General features: G+C 31.6%; 4 protein-coding genes across 7 annotated transcripts in view; all 4 read left to right on the plus strand.

Annotated features, from left to right (window-relative positions):
- LOC145316857 (lysophosphatidylserine lipase ABHD12-like) overlaps positions 1-4071 on the plus strand; it is a 6240-nt gene extending 2169 nt beyond the window's left edge. The window contains exons 6-12 of one of the 3 annotated variants that reach the window (XM_080157625.1): positions 115-207; positions 465-520; positions 914-991; positions 1284-1338; positions 1496-1563; positions 1780-1890; positions 2249-4071. In XM_080157625.1, coding sequence (XP_080013751.1) covers positions 115-207; positions 465-520; positions 914-991; positions 1284-1338; positions 1496-1563; positions 1780-1890; positions 2249-2270 — 483 coding nt within the window. In that variant the 3' untranslated portion in view covers positions 2271-4071. The remainder of the gene's footprint in view (positions 1-114; positions 208-464; positions 521-913; positions 992-1283; positions 1339-1495; positions 1564-1779; positions 1891-2248) is intronic. The other 2 variants (XM_080157624.1, XM_080157626.1) reach the window with 2 other exon arrangements.
- On the plus strand, positions 4072-13643 carry LOC145316854 (uncharacterized). Its single transcript, XM_080157619.1, has 16 exons — positions 4072-4250; positions 4847-4885; positions 5205-5274; positions 5673-5768; positions 6054-6107; positions 6796-6901; positions 7157-7217; positions 7807-7847; positions 8497-8595; positions 9720-9799; positions 10092-10172; positions 10462-10565; positions 11014-11137; positions 11761-11858; positions 12223-12841; positions 13198-13643. Exons 1-16 carry the CDS (start codon positions 4087-4089, stop codon positions 13360-13362), a joined length of 2001 nt encoding a protein of 666 aa, XP_080013745.1. The 5' UTR covers positions 4072-4086; the 3' UTR covers positions 13363-13643.
- On the plus strand, positions 13633-18476 carry LOC145316858 (acyl-protein thioesterase 1-like). The gene is made up of 6 exons (XM_080157627.1): positions 13633-13721; positions 14133-14466; positions 15289-15502; positions 15700-15819; positions 16215-16318; positions 16627-18476. The coding sequence occupies exons 2-6, from the start codon at positions 14293-14295 to the stop codon at positions 16711-16713; spliced, it is 699 nt and encodes a 232-aa protein (XP_080013753.1). The 5' UTR covers positions 13633-13721; positions 14133-14292; the 3' UTR covers positions 16714-18476.
- The window catches only part of Snx6 (sorting nexin 6), a 9570-nt gene continuing 4345 nt past the window's right edge, over positions 18451-23675 (plus strand). Inside the window, exons 1-8 of one of the 2 annotated variants that reach the window (XM_080157621.1) lie at positions 18451-18570; positions 19063-19207; positions 19435-19502; positions 21087-21191; positions 21590-21688; positions 21915-22079; positions 22505-22665; positions 23027-23111. In XM_080157621.1, the coding sequence (XP_080013747.1) occupies positions 18502-18570; positions 19063-19207; positions 19435-19502; positions 21087-21191; positions 21590-21688; positions 21915-22079; positions 22505-22665; positions 23027-23111 (897 nt within the window). In that variant the 5' untranslated portion in view covers positions 18451-18501. The remainder of the gene's footprint in view (positions 18571-19062; positions 19208-19434; positions 19503-21086; positions 21192-21589; positions 21689-21914; positions 22080-22504; positions 22666-23026; positions 23112-23675) is intronic. The other variant, XM_080157622.1, reaches the window with a different exon arrangement.

The following is a 23675-nucleotide window of genomic DNA, read 5'->3' on the forward strand; positions in this document are numbered from 1 at the left end:
GGAATTAATATCTGGAATAGGTGAAAAAATTGGTGTATTTGTTGCCTTAAGGTTATTACATGATCTTTAATAGTTAGCAGTGGTAACGATATAAAAGTAACAGTGTACATTTAGGTTATAGTCTGGGGACATTCACTTGGAAGTGCCATTTGTTCACACATGGTTGCCGACTTTGATATTGAGACTGGTGGCACTTCTTCTGTTCAGGTGATTATCACGAATACAACGGATAAGACAATAGACGATATATTGATATAGGCACATACCCTATAATAAGAAACAAAATTTTTCTTTATATTAAATATATTGGTTTAAAAGCTTTAACACTTTTGTTTTGGAACTAGCCACTAAAAAAATATCCAAAGTTTTAGAGCTAACTAGTAAGATATAAAATTTTGGTTATCAGTGACCTCTACAATCCAATGTACCCTCCCTTCCTGTTATAAAGAGGTTTTTATGTTCAGGGAGTCATCTTAGAATCCCCATTCGACAATATGCTCAATGAAATTAAAAGCTTCAGGTAAACATTTAATAATGAAAATGATGACCTGTATACTAAAGTAGTTGAAAGTTTGTTTGCGTGTGTGTGTCCTTTTGATCTTAACAAGGCTGTGTATTTATAAGGTGAATTCTATCAAGTTTAAAATGTATTCCTTACCTAATCATAATCAAATAAATAAGCAAACAGTACTTTTTGTTATTCATGTAGTCTTTTGGATCATGGTTTCGTCGTATTTTCTCAATATCTTTTCTCCTATTTCTAGACCTTGCAGGGCCTATTTCCTAACCGATCGGGGCAATCATTAAAATTTACATAAAATAACCTATCAAAAGCTACAGTGAAAATACGATGAAACCCGCTACTTCGTTTTCTTTCCATAATCAAATCTTTTTTTTAAATGTTAAATTTTAGTTTTGCCAAGCCTTTATCCTACCTCACCAACATTGCAAGTAACCTGGAGAAAATTGATGCTCAGTTCGAGTCCCACAAGTAAGATACTATGATTTTATTTCAGCATTATTTTTATGCTGTTAATATAAAATGATCAAGAAATGCAGGAATAAAGGGTTTGTTATGTTAAACCCAAGGGCCCCAGGGATCTTAAGGATAATACAATAGATGTGATAAATCGTTATATTTCCCTTATTAAGATGAACAAAACAACCCCCTTTTGCGCCAATGCATATTATGTCGTAGCTATAAAACTTTGGGTACCAGTGTTATTTACACCGCCCTCCTTGGCGTGCGTTTCATTGATTTTACTCCAATTTTCTTTTTTCAGGTGGTTGCCTGCAATAAAATCACCTGTGCTTATCCTACACGCTGAAGATGACAAGGTATAATATTTTTCAATTTAGGGTATATTAGTCGTAAGTTAAGTACGTCAAAGACAGTCAGGTTAATGCTATGTTGCTATATTTTTATTATAAAAAGATTTTAAGGAATATAATTAGGTGTAAAATCATTGAAATACGAAATATAATTTTTTTAAAGGTTGTACCGTACCAACTAGGCCAGAGCTTATTCAATGCTGCCAAAGATGCTGGAAAAGCCAATATCAGGTTCAAAATTTATAGATATTCTCTATTATCTTGCAAGTTGATAATGGGAAGATTGAAAAGGCAAAAATCATAAAAAAAAATATACCTAATGAATAAACGAACCCAGTGAGATCATAAAATTCCAGTAAAGATTTTGGATATTTGGTTTGGGTTTTAAATCAATATTGCCATACAATTCTTGTATTTGAGATGAATCCTTATCTAAAATATATTTAGGTTTGTAACATTTCCTGAGGGGGAGAAATTCGGACACTGCAATATTTACAAATCATCCATCCTACCAGAAACTATCAGATACTTCCTTGATACTGATTGTTCTATATCAGAGTAATATATTCCTTTATTCCTGTAACTATCAGATACTTCCTAGATACTGATTATTCCATATAAGAGTAATATATTCCTTTATTCCTGAAACTATCAGATACTTCCTTGATACTGATTATTTCATATAAGAGTAATATATTCCTTTATTCCTGAAACTATCAGATACTTGCTAGATACTGATTATTCCATATAAGTGTAATATATTCCTTTATTCCTGAAACTATCAGATACTTGCTAGATACTGATTGTTCTATATCAAAGTAATATATTCCTTTATTCCTGAAACTATCAGATACTTTCTATGATACTGATTGTTCTATATCAGAGTAATATATTCCTTTATTCCTGAAACTATCAGATACTTCCTTAAATTTGATTGAAAGAAAAAGCCTTCAACATTGGAATTCAATACCTCTAATATAAAGCCAAATTTATAAGATTAATCATAGATAGATAAAACTAATTTAGAAATGAATCACCTCTTAAATGCCTAAAATTAGAAGAAAAAATATATTGGCTAAAATAGACGTAATCAAACTTAGCCCCAATTTAGCTTCTGCCTTTGTTAGCTTTGGAGTTGGGTTTAGATTAATATTTTGTTAATTGTCCTAGTCCTGTATTTTTTTTTTGAAAAAAATCTAGTCGAAATATGTTAAAATGCTCTGAAAAATGTAATTGTTTTTTCAAATACTGTAAAAATGTACAAATAAATGGGAAGGAAACATGAAACTGTAAATTGGTAACAAAATAAAATGGAAATTTTGCATTTATGTTATTAAAAATTATCTGTGTTTTTATCGTCATAAAGTCTATGTATAATTGTTAATACAAATGAAAATGATTTTTAAGAATAAAAAAACTCCTTCAGCAAACAGATTACCTATTATCTAATAATATTTTTAATTTTCAAATCTAAAAAAATAACTAGGTAGACAATCAATGTTCACAAACTTGGCCTAAATTTTAATACTGTACTTTTGAAAAAATATCTATAATACTTATATATTTGAACATATCTGGGAAATTGAAATTAAAGTTATGAACCTACATATCAATTTTATAAAACAACATGGGTAAGGCACATAAAGAAATCTATTTTGCCTCCACTTTTTCTTTAGTCAATGATGATCATTATGAACCAATAGATAGTTATTTTTACTGCATCGTATTCAATATTGAATATTCTGAAAAATATAAAGTTGTTGTTAAAATACTTTTTGAGGTACAATATCCCTGTTTCTAAAACTAATGTATTATGTGTTGTCCTTTGTCCAATGACCCGAGTGATTTAACCTAATGTTTGTACTTATAAATGTTTGAACCAGTGAACCTGTGGCAATTAGATAAAAGTTTAGCAAGAACCTGTAAAATTATATTTGTTAATGTGATAATAATGTTGTGATAGATAGATATGTTTAATTGTAATAATAATAAATAGGAAATGCAAGGCTGTAAAAATGTCTATTGGTTGTTTGATAGTAAACTCATAAGAAAAATTATTCCTAGTGAGTAAAAACTAATGACAAAGGGTATTTTTTAAAAACGTTTTTATTTGAGTTTCAAAACCCCTAAAAAAACTAAACCATTAATTTTACCCTTTTTGACAGCATTTTGATTGAGTTGCTCTTACAGAGAAAACACAAAAGTCCCGAAAATCCTTAAAATTTCTGTGCATCCCACTTTTTGATACATTATTTTTCTGCTCAATGTTGCAGCATTAATAATCATGCTAATAAAATGCATCCCTTTGCATTTCTACATACCTTGTGTTAACTATTAAAAAGTTGATGTGAAATGAACCTAGCAATTATTGATAATAAGAAAACCTATATAATCAGCAAGCACCCTAAATGTGATGTATTCTAGTAAAACAACAAACCTTATCAAATATTGTAATTTGCACTTTAGAAAAATTCTATTTGTATAAATTTGCACCTTTTATAACTAAATGTATATTTACCTATAGATTATTTAAAATTCTAAACAAAAAATAATATTTTAGATTATGCTAATTATAATATGATTGCATTTTACGTAATACAAGTACAAAATAAAAAAAATAATACTCGTAAAGAAGAAATTGTAACAGCCTATTTTTTAAAGAGTGGTTGTATTTATGTCCTTTATTTTTTGTGTCCTTAGCATAATTGTTAAATAAAATCCGAACCTAAATTTTCAGAAGTAAGTTTAATAAAGATGCTAGGGCGGATGCCCTTGTCAATGGGTATCACCTGTGGCATAGGGCGCATGACCGCTGGTAGCTGTAGCCTCTCACACATGACCTCCAGGTGTCGTAGCCTAGCCTGTGTAACCGGAAGACAGCATCTCCAATATAATATAGCGTTACAACGATTATCCAGGTATAATTTTTTGTCCCAGACTCGTCTGCTTCGGATCAATTTGCCAACATTTAGGTAGTTGTAATTGAAATTTAATTAAAATCTTATTTGGAGAAAATTGATTAGGATTAAATTGCCATCCCAGTTTTTTAAATCTACCTAAATAAAATTTTTGTTTCGTATAATTTCTAAGGAAAATTATGAACGCAGCGATTCCTCCAAATCTAATGTATTTTTTGTGGCATAGATGTTTCAAATTAGCCCAAACTTGTCAACTATCAATAGAACAGTTTGGAGATATGTACATTCACTCACAGACAGACACAATGTAGTACTTGAGCATATACATACATATAGTATAGTCTGGGTTATATGTACGTACATTTATACTTTAAGATTTGTTGTTGAATTTTTAACTATGAAATAGACAGACAGACAGAGAAAGAGAGAGAGACAGAGACAGATAGAGAAAGAGAGAAAGTAAGAGAAGAATAAAGAGAGATATAGAAAAAAAGGAGAGATAGCAAGATAGATAAATATAAAACACATGGAAAGATATATTTGTTAATTTGTAATGCAATGGATAGATATTTTGAAATTATTCTTAATTTGTTCAGGATTCCTCTCAGATATTTTTCAACAGCATACAAATTAAACAGGGATGTGTGTATAGTTTTAAAATATTTTATTCTGTAAATGATTTCAATATCAAAGCCTCGACCCATGGATCTTAAGGGATAGGACAATGGATGATGAATTGATTTAAATTATATCCTATGATGATTAGCAAAATTACTCCTTCTGTAGATTGAATTATTGGTTGCATAGTTCTACAATACTAGTTTGGAAGTAACTAATCTAAATTCAATAAAAGTATTCAAAGCTTAAAGCCAACAAATAAGATGATTTGGTTACAAACCTTTGGGTACCATTAGGAATAGATAGGTATGTTTTAACTATACATAAATGAAACCTCAGTGCCTATATTGAAAATGAACACTCAAGAGTTTTATTAACCAAGCTTTCACAGAAAACAAGTTATAAGGTAAACTATTTTTTTATAGTTGGGATGTTTCATTTTGTTATAAATATTTAAAGGGACTCTGTACAAACGCGATATCATGTGATTTTAAGCAAATTCCAGATTCGTTGTCAAGCTTTTTTGTTGTGAAACATAGTATACTTCTATTGAATGAACGAAAAAAGCACCAGTCTTGTGAGAGAAAAAAATTTAAAAATGAAAGTAATTTGCAAAGGTTTTTTTCTGTCCGTTTATTTAACAATTTTTAACAGAAACCTAGTGTATTCACCATAAAATAATATCACTGCTGAAAGATGCATACTCATAGTCTCTTTTAGCGAGGATAGGATGTTAGTCCACCTCCTTCCTATTAGAGCAAAGCCACTCGTATTTATAAAAACTAATCATGTTCTTTACTTCAGTATTTGGATCCTGATATTCACACATTTCCTGACGAAGAAGAAGTATTGGAACCTTCAAATAAATTACCAACTAAACTCATTAAAGCTCTTAAATCAAGGAAACTTATATTTTCTATTATTTTTCTATACTTAATAATGAATAATAGGGATTCAAAATGACTTTTATTGTAAGGCGATTCGTTCCATGAGATTGAAAGTTTTTTTTCTCATTAAATCTCATAGTTAAATTTGGCAAACTTAGCAAAAAAACATTCCCTACTCTCTAATTCTTTTTTTTATGGACAACAATACCTACATAGGCATACTAGCTAAGTTTTCATTTTTGTCTTTCAAAAGTAAGTTTTTTTAGCATTATAAATAAAATAAAGTTTTTTCTTCAATAGGGAGGAAAGTTTGGGTAATGATAGTTTAGAGAAGGAGCTAGAGACATTTAAGGTATTGTTGTTTTGGTAGCGAAGCTTCTTTATAATTAATTTTGTTTGTCCGTCAGTTTATAATGTGTGGAAGGAAATGTAATTTTCTGGGCTACTATTTAAGTTAGATAGATTGTCAATTTTGGTAAATTTTCCCTTTTACAATTGTTTTCACCGAGTTAAAACCTTTATACAATAGCTGGTGTGATGTATATTTTAATAATGTTTTATGATATACCTACTTTAATAATTTTAATGTTTGTTAAGGGAGATTTTTTCTTTTAATTAGGTATATCTATAATACATAGTAGAACGATGTCTGTCTGTTTGTTTGTTTGTTTGTCTGTCTGTCTGTTTGTTTGTTTGTAGCGAAGGATCTCGCTTACCGCTGAACCGATCGGGTTCTCCTTAACAGGGTAGCTTCTCATAAGTCCCGGGAAGGTTTATAACTATTTTGGGGGAAGGTACCACCACCCTATCAGGAGAAATCGCCCCTAGAAAAAAATTACCCCTCTCGAAAAAGAGACTTCAACGAAACATAAACCAACAATTTCTGTAAATAGATATTTTAAATAAAAAAAACATTCAAAGTGCCACTAGAGGCCTCTAGGGGCGTAGCCGCTAGTTTCGTTATAATACAGCATTAGATTATAAATAGTCACAAAAAACAGTTAGTAAAATCACACAACTTCCAAAATTATATTTTTTAGGATTGGGCACGGAGTGCACAGCTAAGAGTAGGATTTTTGCTACACATTAATGAAAATATTCACTCCAAACAATATCTCAACAAAGTTATTCAAACACTGGCTTTAGGTAAACATTTTAATTAAAGATAATCGGTAATAAAACAAAATCTTCAGTATTTATTTTTATTGTTACATAAATCCACCCACTCCCTTCCTCCCACTTCCTGTAAATACTGAATACATCTTACCAAAGAATTTAGTACATAAACCATTATAATTAAGATATTAGTTAAAACTTGTTTTTCAATCCGTAATTATACTCACAAATCATAACCAGCTTTAACTTGTTATTCAATATTTTTAATTTTTGTTTTATTATTAGAAGATATTAAAACCTTGCAGCCACATGAAGTAATAACTCTTCTTCTGTTAATATATTTTAGGTAAGATATATTTAGAATTGTTTTATTATCACATTATATTATTATAGACTTGATTACTTTTAGAGTAGCTTTATATCTATAATACAAAGTAGAACGATGTCTGTCTGTTTGTTTGTGTGTTTGTTTGTCTGTTTGTTTGTCTGTTTGTTTGTAGCAAAGGATCTCGCTAACCGCTCAACCGATCGGGTTCTCCTTTACAGGGTAGCTTCTCATAGTTCGCTGGAAGGTTTATATCTTTTTTTATATCATTTTAAAACTAAAAATAAAATAGTGGGGTCGACTAACCCCCCCCCCCCAAAAAAAAAAAAAATAATAATAATTCCCCCCCCCCCCAAATTTTTTTTTTCATTTTTATTTTAAATCTAAAATACGAAAATTGGTTTGATCAAACCTCTTGGGGCAAAGTCCCTAGAGGCTAGGGACGAAGCCGCTAGTATATTATAATAAATTAATGATATCTTCAGGGCTCAAAATCTCGTTATTTTCCGCTGGATAAATATTATAGGCTAGTAGAAAAATCATATCTGCAATATTTTAATATTATTGTCAATGGAAACGTATAGTATAAATATTTACCTTGTTTTTTTAGGAAAGATATGACAGTTGAAGAAATTATAGAATTTTTAGACTTAGGAAGGCTTTCATTTTTGTCTTTTTACCTCTTTATTAGAGTGTAGTTGATAATTGCATTCTGTAAAAAGGTTGATGGGGAAAAGCAGGGTGTCGGAGCCGTATAATTTTGAAATACGGCTCCGGCTCCTACCTTAAAATTAATATATCATTTTTTTTCATTATTAAATTTGATAAAATAAAATAAATAATATAAAATATTTTGCTTTTATTTGATTAAAGCTATATAAAAGTAGAAGGATGTGTGTCTATTTGTTAAGTAACAATAGTTTTTCAGTTTATTATATGGAAATAGACCGTTGCCAAATTATAATATTACTTTAAAAAATCATTTTTAGCTAATCCGGAGCCGGAGCCGTTTTTAACGAAAAATACGGCTCCGGCTTTACCAAAAATGTTGCTGCTCCCGGCTCCGGCTCCGAAACACTAGGGAAAAGTTTTGTTTTGTTGGGCATCATTTAAGAAAGGGTGAGAAAATTGTTTTTTAAAGGAAAGTGTAACAATCAATAAAATGAATGAAACTATCCGGAATGATATGGTATTAAGATTGAGGTTTATTAGGTAACGGTTTCTAAACTTTTCAATAAAAAACTTAAATCTAAAGAATTCTAATTTTATTTATACCTTATAATGAAGCCCTGACTGATTGTAGATGCTCTACAAAGCACTCTTGGCAATCACATAACAAATAAAAAATTATCACCAGAAGAAATTATTGCTGCCTGTCTGGGACTCAAAAAGATTAAAGGTAATTATGTCGATTATCCTAATTAAAAGTGAAAGGGTTATTTTGTTCGTTAAGATCTTGATAACCGCTGAACCAATTGAGTTCTCTTTACATAGCTTTTGGGTTGGTTATACACAGTTTTTCATGTTCAAATTATAGTTTAGGAATGGTTTTAGGCTATCTTTCTTCCTCCTCCTGCCCCTTTAAATAAAGTTCCCATGACTGGTAGGAACGAAACCTAATTTATTGGTTAATTGCAGATTATATCTCTACTTGCTATAAAAGTACAGCATTCTGTCTTTACGTTGCCTAACATGCATTGCCATTTCTTTATCATAGGGGTTTAATGTAAAGAGGACTATCCACGAACCAGAGCAAGTGATTCTAAGCATCTTCCAGCATTGACCCATAGTATTTTTTTGGTAATATTATACTAGGTTTATGCCTAATATTTGCTTTATCGACTAAAAAGTTAGGTTTCACCATGGTTTTATACAAAAAAAACTTTGAAATGTTAAGCATTGTTTGGTGCAACATCATCGAATGTTTGGATGAGTTCGAACTGTTGTTTAAAAGCTTGGACACAAAAGTATATTATTGTGATTAAAAATGTATTTTTAGAAAAAGGGTTGGTAACTTGTAAACCGTTTAATTAATGTACTTTTGCAATTTACAACATTTGATGCTTTTCTGCACTGTCATTTTATTTTGTCCTTTGAACTCAACAAAGCATTTGATGATATTGCTTTAAAAATTAATTTACATTTCAAAGTTTTTTTTTCATATAAAACCATGGTGTTACCTAACTTTTTAGTCGATAAAGCAATTATTAAACATAAACCTAGTATATTCAATGAAAAAAATACTATGGGTCAATGCTGGAAGATGCTTAGAATCACTTGCTCTGACTCGTGGATAGTCCTCTTTAACATTAATCCTTTTACCCTTAACAATCCGATTTATAAAATACTTTATAGTATACTAGCGGGGTGTTGGGGGTATCCCACCCCAAAAAAATAGCTTAAAACCACCACAGGACCAGTAGGTATATTCCCTGAAGAGTAGTTCTGTGGTTACCGAGATCTTAAGCTTCAGACGTACAGACAGACATCGTTCTACTTCGTATTATAGATTAAGTTTTTCAGGGCTAATTGTAAATAAGAGTTTGTTACGAGATTCTCTATATAACACATTTGCTGCCCAGAATATTGAAAATGATATTAAGGTAAATCATTTGTAAAATTAGAAAAAGTTGCATTTTGAATTTAAAAAATGTGCCTCGAAATTTTCCGTCAGAAAAAATTACTCCTTGAGATCGAGTCCTCTTTTCTGTACAATATAACTAAACATCAAGAACCTACTGTTTCCACTGCTACAAATATAAAAATAAATACATTCTCATTTAGTCTAAAACATAATCACCATAATTGATTTGACCGTTTTGTTAACATCTTAAAATATATTAATTTTGTTTAGATAGACGGTGTAAATTGTTTTTGATAATCTCTTTTTTTTAGGATTTCTTTTTCATTACTTTGATGACTACTTTGTCCCGAGGAGGTCAAATTTATCATGACAATGAGTTAGTTTTACAACAGGTGATAATTTCGACTAAATATTTTTTCAAAGTTTTTCTAAACAATTTTGGCATTCTTTTTACATTGTAAATTAAGGAACAACATTTAGTTTTAAACACACTTATCCTGCTTCCAAATGTTACAATGCATGCACTCTCCACTCATATTGTTTAATTGAATTGTAAGTAAGGGTAGTAATTTGGGGGGGTTTCCTATGCTTAACTAGAAACTGCCTTTACCTCCCCACCCAAAATTGAAAGCGAATGTATTCAAAGTTAATATTCGGTAATTAATAATGTTTGTGATTTAGGCTATGATTAATTGTAAGCCGCACTTATCTGATGTGTCCCTGATGACGGCTGTCAAAATGATGAGCTTTGGCATCAGCTGCAACGTGGAGGTCGAGAGCTTAAGGTACATACTTCTATGAAAATATTTCGTGAAAAAATATTTTTGTTTTAAATAAAACTTTATGAATTCTAGCCACGAAGTTACTCCATAATAAGGGTATGTTCTTGCTTAAAATTAGTTTACACTGTTGACTATTCAAATACAGGGTGCACCAATTAAAGGCATAGACTCTAAACAGCATACTTGATACCTATTGGATAATCTTAATGGTATTGTAGTTGTTTTTTTACATCTGGCATTGCAGTTTATTAGCATGGATATTTTACTGCTGCAGCTCAACTTTTAAATTTCTAGTATGGTAATAACCAATCAAAATTCAAAGTGCCCAAAGGTATGAGTCAACGAACAAGATATAGTGGTTGTACAACTTTGGGTACAAGCGTAATTTGCAATTTAATGTCCCCTCCCCCCCTGTTTATTGCCACGAATGCATAAAGTTTAATAATTACAGCAAATCCGTGTGTAACCTGATAGAAGATAAACTGAATGAACTCAACTCGAAGGATATTCTCTCCCTGACAAACTTCTTCTCAAAGTCCCACAATAAAAATGAACTGCTAGAAATCAGAATAAAGGCACTTTAGTTTCATAACTGTTATTTTGTTGAATGATATTTTGTGTATGTACCTAAACCTACATGACCTCATTATTTATTTATGTATTATAAAACGTGAGCTTTATTGCTCTGTCCTGCCCATGTTTTCTGCCAAGTATGACAAAAATGTTTGAAAACCATCAAATGCTTTGTTTAATTCGTATTGTCAAAAATTACTTGAAATATCTTATTAAAACTCTATTTCCTGCATTGTCTGCTAATGATTTTTCAGCTTGCAACATAAAAATAAAACCGAGTTTGTAAGCTTAGTAAGAAAACAGAAATTTCTGAAGACAAACCTTTCTGCAGATTTAGTGGTCAATTATGAATCAGGGAGGTAGTTGTCTGGTGTATCCATCTATTTTTTGTCATACTGACTCAACTCGAAAAAAATCGAAGAAAATAATTCAGCTGATTTTGGAGGGCTTTCTTAGTAAATATTAAGGTAACCCCCACCCCTACCAAAAAATCGACTAAGTCATGAAATATTTTTTTGAATGACATGAGTTGTTGCTGTTACTTAAGCCTTTTTGAGAAAACACTCAAATTAAGTTTATTTTGCAAATTTTAAAAATATTTGTATGAAATGAAACTATTGTGAAGGGTGAAATATCTCGTTTATTTGAAGAAGCTGAATCTCTTGAAACTATTGTTGATGTTTTCAAAAGCATGTCTTACTTGGCTAACAACGCTGTTTACAGGTAAATTAAGGGATCTTAAGGGATAAGACAATGGACGATAAATTAAACCCCAACAATAATAAACAAAATTAATCCCTAAGAAGAATAAAAATATTGCTTGAAAAGTTTGGACACAAACTTTGGGAACAAGTGTAATTTAAAGTATAATATCTTAATAACAAAATAGGTTTAAATATATTAATGGAAAATGGTGGTTTTCCTACCACCCCGGCCCTCCCCCTACCTCACCAAAATGTCTATAACTTTATCAGAACCAATATTAAGTGATCGGTCCAGCCATAAAGGGACATTTATACAAACACCTTATCATAAATTTATTGTTTTTAACATATTGTGGACCAATCTTAAATTATTTCTTTTCTAGAATTGAAGTTTCCAAACCAATACTAGACGCCTTCTGTGATATTTTACCATCTGAAGTAAACCTAAAAAATCTGGATAACATTTCTAAAATAATTATAGAGCGAATTGTCAAGGATCATAAAAATGAGGCCAAAATCTTGGCGACCATGACAGATCTTTCTGCCAGCCAGAGTGGGACAATATGCCGCGTTGCAGCGGCATTGTGCTTCAATATGCGCATAGATGAGGTAGAGATAGATCACAACATGTCTATGGACACTGCCGCGGCCATACTAGCGCTGTTCTACAAAAAGATCCCTCTGCAGATGCATTCTCCGCAGATGCCGACAGTAAACCTGGAGACAAGGTCACGCTGTCTTGTCAACTGTTATCGCGGTCTTGTTCAATTTCTCGGCAGCGAACGATTTTGCGGTGTGGGACGCCTGCTACCTCAATACCCTGAGCCGGATATAGTGTTCGGTGTGCTGGCCGGAACGCCCGTTCAGATACCTGATTATATTACAGATCAGTCAATACTGAGACCTAAACGGGCTCCCCCAGGAGACTGGTGGGCTATAGTTGTTGCTACGAGGAAAAATTTAAATACAGATCAGGAATTATCTGGCGTTGACGCAGCAAAGGTAAAAAATTATTACAATCGATTTATTGATTTGAAACTACATATTTTTCATGATTTATTTAACAATTTTCCACAGTGTTTGTACCCTATGGCTGTTTACTTTTGAACCTTTACGTTAAAGTACGAGAGAATAATTTTTGGTTGCTCTATTGGGTTCGTCTGCTAAAGTTTTGTAGATTATTTTTAGTAAGCTTGGTTTGTTCGTATGAGTAAACTATTCATCGGCACCCTCCGCCAGTACCAAAAGTCTTCAAATTCAGAACAAAAGTTACATTAGTTCTTGTACCCAAAGTCCATACAACTAAAATAATAAATTTTAGATGCATTGTCCCCTTCCTATACCCCTAATTTATTTAGGTACGTCAGCTGAAATGGCTGGGCTTTCAGCCAGTGATAATGCCTTATTCCTCACTTCTGGGAGAGAAAAGAGTTGCCACGGAGTTGTATCGAGCACTAAAGCTTGAAAGAGTCAATATGCCAAACTTAGATGATGGATTTATTCAGGAAAATAGAAAGTTTTAATATTTTTTTAATTATGATAAAATACCTATTTTAATTTGCATGGTTCAAGTTATATCAGAGCCTATCAAATTAACAAAATCTATAAAAACATAAAATGTTTCATTTTATTAATTGAGTTATAACTTTTGAATTAGTTAAACTTAATAATATTTTTATGAATTTCATTTGGGCTTTTGAAATCTTTTCTCTTATTCAAATTAGGCTCCTAATTATCTTTGACCATGTTTTATGAAATTTAAAAGTATCATAATGAATTGTTGATTAATTGATAAATTTTCAGACAGAATGGGAACATGAATAATGTCAAGTTTCTTTGCTACTGCTTCATAATAACTATAAACATTGATCTTTTCAGACAGGTTAGTTGTTACTAGGAGGGGGAGGGGGGGAAGTACACCAATGTGGGCAAATCTAACTTTTTTTATTATTGAATTCTATCTCTTAATAATACGCTATAACATTTTTCTGCGAGTAAGTTATTAAAAGAATTTTTTTTATATAAAGCAAATTTTAATTAATAACTTACTTAAAATCTTTATTTTCTCATGTTCTAATGTAATATCTTTGAAATATGGCTTAAGCTGTGTGTTACTGTTCAAAAATACAATCAATCTCCCTCATATAGGACCATTTAAATCAGATAATAGTGGCGTTTCTTTCATTTAACTTGAAATATGTTTTCAGTTTCGCATGAAAAAGAAGTTTCTGACAAAAGAATCTCAACCAAAACAGCATCTGTTTCTTTCATTTAACTTAAAATATGTTTTCAGCATCGCATGAAAAAGAAGTTTCTGACAAAAGAATCTCAACCAAAACAGCATCTACCAATCACACAGAACATTCAAGTATTCATTGATCTCGGATTTTTCATCTAATCTCAAAGAACAAAAAGACCTGCTCCCAGTTTCCCGCCCAAAAAAGTGAACTCCAATGCAGCTGACAGCGTTGCGGCCATTTTTTAATCCAGGAAACAGTTCCATGAAACCGGTTGTGCTGCGGCCGCGGATAAAGCAAACAGCCAGCCTAATATTTTTGCACGGCCTCGGAGACACAGGCCACGGATGGGCGGGAATTCTTAACACAATTCGTCCTGATCATTTGAAGGTAAAAAAATATAAGCAATTTTATTGTACAATGAATGCAGAAGCATTAAAGGTTGAAAATGGGTACTATTCCTTTTTTGGACCAATAGTAACACAGTGAAGGAACAATCCGACCACATTTTTAGTTAGAAAGGGAGAGGTCATTTTCTAGTAAATCCCGTAAAAGTGTGTGTTATAAGGCCTAAAAATAGTAGTAGAACGATAAGGTGCTCTATATATTTGTATTTCCTATTGAATAGAACAATAGGGAAGAAATTTTTTTTTTTTTTTTTGATAACCGTACCTGGAATATCTGAAATTTCTATCAAACGCTTTGTTTGGCTCAAACTGACACAAATAAAAAAAAATATAATTATAATAAATCAACCTGTAAAGAATGACTTCTTCCTTTGTTTAATGGTATAGATTGTTCTTAACTTTTACCTTGTACCTATAGAAAACATTATTATTATAATTATATATTTTTTTAATTTTTGTCAGTTTGAGCCAAACAAAGCGTTTGATAGAAATTTCGTATTTTTTTTAGATAATCCAGGTACGGTTATCAAAAAAAAAAAAAAAATTTCCCTATTGTTCTATTCAATAGGGAATACATATATCTAGAGCACCTTATCGTTCTACTACTATTTTTAGGCCTTATAACACACACCTTTACGGGATTTACTAGAAAATGACCTCTCCCTTATTATTTGTTTGCAATAAAAGAAACATTACATTTGTGTAGGTAAAAATTAAGCAAATCTTTAGACTTTATCTTTAAAAGAAGAACAGACTTACCTTTGTTTTAAAGCAGCTACTGTCCTAATAAAGCAATTTATGTTAGGTAATATGTCCCACTGCACCAGTAATCCCCATCTCTCTGAACATGGGCTTCCGAATGCCCGCCTGGTTCGACATCGAATCTCTGGACAACCTCGAGATGGAGACAGACATCGAGGGGGTGAAGAAGTCGGCCACAACCGTCTTTGATATCATTGAAACAGAGATCAGAACTGGGATACCCAGCAATAAAATTATTATTGGAGGATTTTCTCAAGGTATTTTTTTTACATATTGGACATATTGAGACTGGATACATAAACATTATTTGTTACTACTAATGCTTAGTTTCGTGCCCAAAAGATAAAAATTAAAAAGATGAAAAAATTGCATTTGTCAATGGTTTCCTTATTGACTGACGTACAGAACCTAATCGCAGAGAAGCCTTGCTTTTAGAAATATTTTTTTTATTGAGGTGCTGCACTAGCCTTATATTGTGCTTTGCACTATGAGAAGCCCCTGGCAGCCTGTATTGCATTGTCAACCTTCTTTCCAGAGACCAGGCTACCAGATCCTAAACTTCTACATAATAAAGGTAAGAAAGACAGTTTTTGCTTCTATTTTTTCATAATTTAGTATACCTTACTAAAATACAAATTATTTTACTAAAATATCAGAAATGGCGCAATTGGAAGAAAAACCACCCCTGCCCACTGATTTTTGAAATTAAAATCGGCTTCTCAACAACAGATAAATTTTTAGCTAGACTAATTTTTGTTGTTTAACTATTATTATGTATTTTGTATTAGAGGGCTTTAAATAAGGTAAGTTGTCGAAGAGGTAAAGAGATATAAAAGATAATACAGTTTAAATCTTCTTCATATTATTGGAAAATTCTGGTTTAAATGTGCTGATTAAATTAACTGTCATTGTTCTCTCGCTTCCAAATATTGCCCTGCAGTGTTTGTAATTGGATTATTATTATCTTAGACATTCCTTTCTTCCAAGCTCACGGAGAGATGGATAATATTTTACCTCTCCACTATGGGGAGAACACAAGCAAGAAGCTGAAATCTTTTCTTAAACAACACGAGGTAATTTTTTAATATATTTTTAATGCTGGCCATGATATCTGTAAAATAAAATAGTTGATTCGCCTTTAGCTTCCTTTTAGCATACCATGTTGGAGGATTTCATCACGAAAATAGCATAAAAACACCCAAGACCATAATAAAGCTTCCCTGAAATGTCCTAACCAATCAGACCATTCTTTTATGAGATCTTTTGCTTGAGTTTTATTTTCTCACCGTCGGAGAAGGAGGAAAGTATTAGTTTATTAAATTTCATTACTGATTCTAATTACAAAGATTTAATTCTATATTTAATACCTAATTTTATTTAGTTCAAGACGTATAATATGCAACACGAGGCCAGTGATAAAGAACTTGAAGATGTAAAATCATTCATTGAAAAAGTTGTCGGCCATTGATGGCAGCAGAAAGCGCGGGAAAATGATGTGGTCGGCCATTTTTACTTATAGTTAACTTCAAACAGTTTAGATTTCTCATATCATAATTCGTATTTTAATAAGATTAACAATAAATAAGGATTTAGGTAATAAATTTCTTAATGATTTTTTAAAAATTCAACCAAACAGATGCATAATTATCATCTTTAAAAATCATTTTCTCCGCGAATAGATAAACTAAAGATGCTCAAATTGCCATAGTCATGATATTATGATTTTAGTATTTTATCATATACAACATATATATTTATTTCAAATATTTTGTTTTGTTTTTCCTTATTATAAAGAAATTTAACTTGTTAAAACTTTCAATTTGATTTAATTTATGAAAAAAGTAAAATTACAAAAACAAATCATAAGTAAAAACAAGGTTTAAATTGGTGCTAAATAATTTTCTTTAGAGAAAAACTAAAATTGATTTTATTGTTCATTTCTTTTTATTTTTAGTGAGTGTATTAAAGATATTTTTAAAAGCGAAGCTTTTTTATAATTAGGGTCGGTCCGTCTGTACGTCCGTCCGTACGTCCGTAACGGATAGCTTTTTTCGTTAATTAAGGCATGTTAGAATTGTCCTATCGATTTCAAATTTTGCATGGTGATTCCTTTAATAGTTAGGTACGATTTAGAAAGCGTAGCAACTCTATAATCATCACCAAAATGTCCGTACGTCCATTTTAAACATGTTGATTTTTTTACTTTTTTTAACAACAAATTTTTATGTGATCTAATCATCCGATTGATCTGATTTTTGGTATATTGATTCCTGGGACAACAAAGTATAATTTAATCAGCGAAGCAACTCTATAATCAAGTCCTAAAAATGTAAGTATGTCCATAAATATTATCCTGAATCAAGCAGTTTTTCAACAAATTTACTTACAATTTTGCTTTGACTCTTATACATTTATATTATGATTATTCAGTTCTGACACTATACAAGTGTTAATGTCCGTTTGTCCTACTGTTTCAGTGCTTCGCTTTTATGGATGTTGCCATCCTTGTTTAAATATGTTTTTGTTGAAGCTCTGATTCAAATAGCATAAAATTTACTTTAAAGAGTAGGTAGGTACTTATTTTATCTATTTGGTGAAAAGATACATTTTCTAACACTTAATTTATCTTTGCAACGATTGATTATGATTACATATTAATTTATGTTTTATTTGTTAGGTTTTTCTCGGCGTTAAGTTACGCGCAACACCTCTGCCTTCTCCCTCATCTCTTTTTCTCACTCCCCTCTCTTGCTTTCTCTCTCTCTCTCTTTCCTCTCCCACTTGCGATATGAAATTACATAGTTCCTAAACAATTATTATGTACAACTTATATAGGGGAGTTTTTTCTCGCTGCTTCACATTACTAGTTTTTATTATGGGATAAACCGCAAAGCTTTACAATTATTTAAGTATAATAGGAATATAAGAAAAAAAACTGTTTACAATGAAATAGTTTTGTTTTTTTATAGTGAGGAATATTGGGATAAGCAAATAAAAGATTTCTACTTTTATTGTTATATTATTTTGATTTTTGTCTACTCGTTTTATAGTAATTTGGCTGCAGGACTTGTTGCTTCCTAAAGCAGATAACATTAACGACTAACAATGGCCCGTAAGCAGCAAAATTATTACAAAACCCATGGATATTAAAATTAACACTACGATAAGTTTTTTAATACACTTGCTAAGAATAAAAAAGAAAAGTTTTTAACCACCTTGTAAAATTTCAGACTTGTTTTAAACAAAATTGTTAACAATGGGAACAGCCCAGGAGTCCACCACTGAAAATGTTGATCTGGATTCAGCATCTGATTCATTTTTAAAGGTAAACTTAGTAACTTAGATATCTTACGATTTATTTCTTCGTAAATATTAAAGCTTATAAGGACGATTAGCAGTCTTTGTAAAGCGGAATAATAACGGTAATCTATTTTTAGGCGTATGCACAGATATTTGCCTGATGTATAAAGAGCCTAGTGGGTTGGGATTCTTAAAAAGGGTTGACAGGGGTTGTCGAGTTTTGCACGCCTATGAAAATTGTTGATCGGCATATTTATTGCGAAAAACTTCTTTTCTAAAAAATATACTTTAGATTGAAATAAAGATCACATTTGTAAGAGAGAAGTAAATATGAAAAAAAATGTATATGTAAGCGTGTTTTAATCGAGAAGAGTAAACAAGTGATATTCATTTAATCTTCAATTCATATAACTTAATTCAGCCAGTTAATTAGGTGATGGCTGAATCTTCATTTGGCTTATTTTTCATATTTTGTTTCCCTTGACGTGACAAGTATAATCTAAATCTCACCTTGTAGGTTGAGATCTCCGACGCCCTCTCTGAGAAGGACAAGGTGAAGTTTACAGTGCACACCAAGACAAACCTGGCAGACTACCTCAAGAATGATTTTGCTGTGACCAGGCTCCATGAAGATTTTGTTTGGCTCCACGATGATATTAGAGGTGATAAAACTTTTCAGAAAAAAACATTATTTAAATTTTTTAGTCCCTTATATTTGAGTTGCCTATGTAAGTTTAGACAAAGATTTATTTTTTTATGTTATTATTTTAAGTCTTTTTTGCCATTTTGAGCTCAACTAGGTAGGTATGCACTTTTGAGTTATATAATAAAAACTGCTAAAGAATGCCACTATTAAATTTGCATTCTTGATAAAATTACTTCTTTTCAGATAACCCTGCATATGCTGGACACATAATTCCACCAGCCCCTCCTAAACCAGATTTTGACGCTTCACAGGCAAAGAAGAATGTCACAAATTAAAAGTTTTTTTGGGGGGGGAGAGTCTTATTTTGTAAAAAGATAAATCATGAAATTTTCTTTCTAATGATATGAAATAGTATTCTCCTTCCAACCCGAAAAAAAAATACTTAAAATCACTGCTTGAAGATGCTTTGACCACTTGCTCCCGTTTGTGCATAGTCTTTTGATTGACTTAACAATTGAAGGCTCCCGGTCATCTGATGAGCTACATTATTAAGCATTAACGGTTGCGCCCTAGTATTTATGGGCTATGTATTCGATTCGGCAGGGAAGAAAAATTTTTTAAACCATCCCTAGCCATACCTACTAGTTTAGTTGAAAAACACATTTTGGCTCCTTTAATAGAAATATCAAACCAAAAAGATCCTATAGCTTAACTTTGATAATAAAAAAGGAAACAAAAGAATATCTTGTTCAAATATTACCCAGAGATGGGAAAAAACCAGGTTTTTTTAAAAAAGATCAAACCAGTGTGGTTTATTTGGTTTAAACTGGTTTTTATTGGTTTTTATTAATAAAAACCAGTTTTTTTTGGTTTTTTTAATAATTTTTTTGGTTTTTTTTAATAATATCCAAATTAAAGTATTCTAATTTAGTATAAAGTTTCACGAAATGCATTTGAACTTAATTTAGTGAACCGCATATTTTATCCTGGTTAAATGGTTAAACTACATTTATATGGCATATATTTGAAAAAATTTCAATTTTCTACCACATAGTTTTTGAAATATCAAGACTAGAAAATCGTCTTTTTAAATTGCATATATCACTAAAAGACAATTTTCAGGTCTTGATATTTTAAAAACTACGTGGTAGAAAATTGAATTTATTTCAAATATATGCTATTTAAATGTAGTTTACCCCATTAACTAAGAAAAAATATGCAGTTCACTAAATTAAGTTCAAATGCATTTCGTGAAACTACCCCTTTAGTATAAAGATTTAAACTATTAAAAGAATTTTGAATTAGGTATTTATGTTTTTGACTGTATTTTTTACATTATAAAAAGACTAGCGGCTAGGCCCCTAGAGGCCTCTAGGGGCACTTGAGGAGGAGAGAGTCGAATTTAATAATTGATTTTTTTATTTTATATTTTGTAAGAAAAAGTAAAAAAAAAAATTTTTTTTTTGGGGGGGGGTGCCCCCCCCCCCTCATTTTTAAATTTAGTTAAAAAGTTTTTTTAAAAAAATTTTCGGAGGGGGGGTTGGGGGTGTCCCACCCCCAAAGAAAATAGTTATAAACCTTCCCGGGACCTATGAGAAGCTACCCTGTTAAGGAGAACCCAATCGGTTCAGCGGTTAGCGAGATCCTTTGGTACAAACATACAAACACACAAACACACATACAAACATCCTGTTACTTTATTATAAGGATATAACTGGAAAGATAGGCCTTTGTATTAAAAAAAACATTTAAACCATTCCACCTTGTTTTTTTTTGGTTTTTTTAGCTTTTTTTTTTTGGTTTAAACCACTTGATTAAAACCACGTGGTTTTTATTTTGCCATCCCTGATTACCACGCTTCTACACTTGTGACATCCCCAATTGACTGGAATAAGGAGAAGCTGCAGAGGCTGGGAGAGGCAGAGTCCGGTCAACTCACAAAGGAAGAGTTCAACAAGATGAAGCAGGAACTGGAGGCAGAATACCTGGCTACTTTTAAGGTACACTAGTTGCTTCGCCCCTAGCCTATAGGGAAGAACAGGAAGGCGGTCAGGAAATGGCTGAAAACCATCCCTAAGACATTTAAAAGCTTAAAAAGCTTCCCTGAAAAGTACAACTCATTCTAATTAGCATTTTCTGAGATTTTCTGAGGTAACTGGATAAATCAATCCATAAGCATGTGGTAGAGGAATTTAGGCGTGTGTAAACTAAAAAAAGAAATTGGGTTAGAATTGGCCATGTTACTTATCTAATATAATATAACTCACTCCTTCTCTATATGAGAATTTATAATTTCCTGATATTTTATACAATTCTTTCATAACGTTTCAAAAGTACATTTAACAACAAGTATAAGATATTTTTGCTATTCTTGTATTAGTATCAACTTTTTTTCTAGAAAACGGTGGCTCAACATGAAGTGTTCCTGACAAGATTAGCCAACCATCCAATTATGAAGTTTGACAGAAATTTAAAAGTTTTTCTAGAATACGAAAAGGTAATTTACACTCAAAGTTTTTTTTTACAAAATAAATACATTTTTAAAACATTTTTAAGATTTACCACTACTCTTTAAAGAAAAACAACTTTTGTTTGTTTTATTATTTTCCTTCATTTTTATTGTTTTACTGGTCTAACTAACAAAATGCGCAATTTCAATAATATTTACTTAATCCTACAAAAGTATTACAAATGTTTCTAAACTACAAATGTTGAAATTCTAGGATCTGAATGTTCGTGGTAAAAACAAGAAAGAAAGACTGGTGGATATTTTCTCCTCCTTCCAGAAAACTGGAGATGAAATCCTGTTGAACAGTACACAGAAAGATATTGATGACTTCTTTGAGTCGGAAAAATCTTTTCTACTTACCTATCATACTCAACTAAAGGTAATCAGATCAGTTATATAGATTTCTACATAAATAAGGTATAATCTACAAGCTAAATAATTTTGAATTGACGTAATTTTAGGTTATGAAATTCAATGTTCATAGTTTTGGATAATTCTCAAAATGTAGTTTGTTGAATTTTATCCTATTTGCCGTAGAAGTTGGTTCTCCTGAAAGTGTTTAGAGAAGCACATGAAATCCCCCTCTCCCTTATATTAAATATAGTTTTATTTATTATATTGGGTACAAGAAAGCTTTGCATGGGCGAAGAGTTTCTGTGCTAGGGGTTTTGAGAAAAGTACCCCATAGAAGAAGTAAATAAAGTTTGATAATGATATGTTCGTTCTCGTTTTTAGAGCCCTATTGCTGCGCTACCTGTAAACACTTTACCTTGTTATTTCATAACTTTTTAACATTGATTGTAGGATGCCTGCCAAAAGTCTGACAAGATGTGTGCCACCCACAAGGAGATGTCTGATAACTACATCAAGCTTTCCTCTGGCCTCCTGGATCTGGCTACTCTGGAGAACAGCAATCTGGCAGATTTCCTTTCTAAATTATCAGAAACTTTTGAGAAGATGCGCAGGTTTGAACTTCTTTTCTTTGAGACTTTGTTTCCAGGAATGTCATTCACAAACATTTTTTCCTCCCAAAGTCCGACCTATCCCCTTAGCCAACTATTTTAAATTTGATCAAATTAATATCGCTGTTACAAGTGCCTAAATGAATGGATATAAGATACACGTGGATATATTGACGGCGGAAAAGTTGTCGTAAATTTAGGTTGCTTACTTAAAACTAATTTATCGGTCAGTTCGTCAGTCCAGTAGGAGGGGAGAGGATGTATCTTTATTTTACCCATCTGCGAGTTTTTCTTTATTAGAGAACATGAAAATCTAGGGCAACATTCAAGTAATAATATGTAATTATACTGTTATTGTTTTTAGAATTGAAGCTCGAGTAGCAAATGATGAAGATCTGAAACTTTCCGATTGTCTCAGATATCATATGAGAGACACTGCAGCTGCTAAAGTAAGTACTCTTGTGTATTGTTAGCTTTTGTTTAGTAAAATAAGTTTATTTAAAATTGTCAAAACTAAATATTACACATGATTCGACGGATTTTTTATATGTCCTTGATCATCAATAAGAGGGGAGAAGTTTTGACACATTTACGTAAACCGTGTGCATACCAAGGCTTTATCTTTGAACTGAGAGAAAAGGTTATTAGAGATAAAGTCATCCAGGTCCAGGAGCTGAATGCCTCAAGGGGGTCTCTGGAGAGGAAATTTTTTTTGAAAAGTTCGAGGTCAACTTATAACGAAAATATGCATCTTTGTGAATGGTATTTACCTACATATTTGAAGATAAAAGATGCATATTTTGTTTTATAAGTTGAACTCTAACTCTTTAAAATAAACTTTTTTCATTTTTTCTTGTCCAGAGACCACCTGGATGCCTGCAGCTCCTGAACCTGGAGGCCTATCCAAAAAATCTTAAAACTTGGGAAAATTTATCATAAATGAATGATTTATCCCTAATAACCCAACATCTCAGTCAAAAGAAGCCTTTACCTACAGTTTACGCAAAACTTTT

This window comes from Acartia tonsa, chromosome 4, assembly GCF_053477335.1.
Source record: "Acartia tonsa isolate MP-2025a chromosome 4, ASM5347733v1, whole genome shotgun sequence".
Lineage (NCBI taxonomy): Eukaryota > Metazoa > Arthropoda > Copepoda > Calanoida > Acartiidae > Acartia > Acartia tonsa.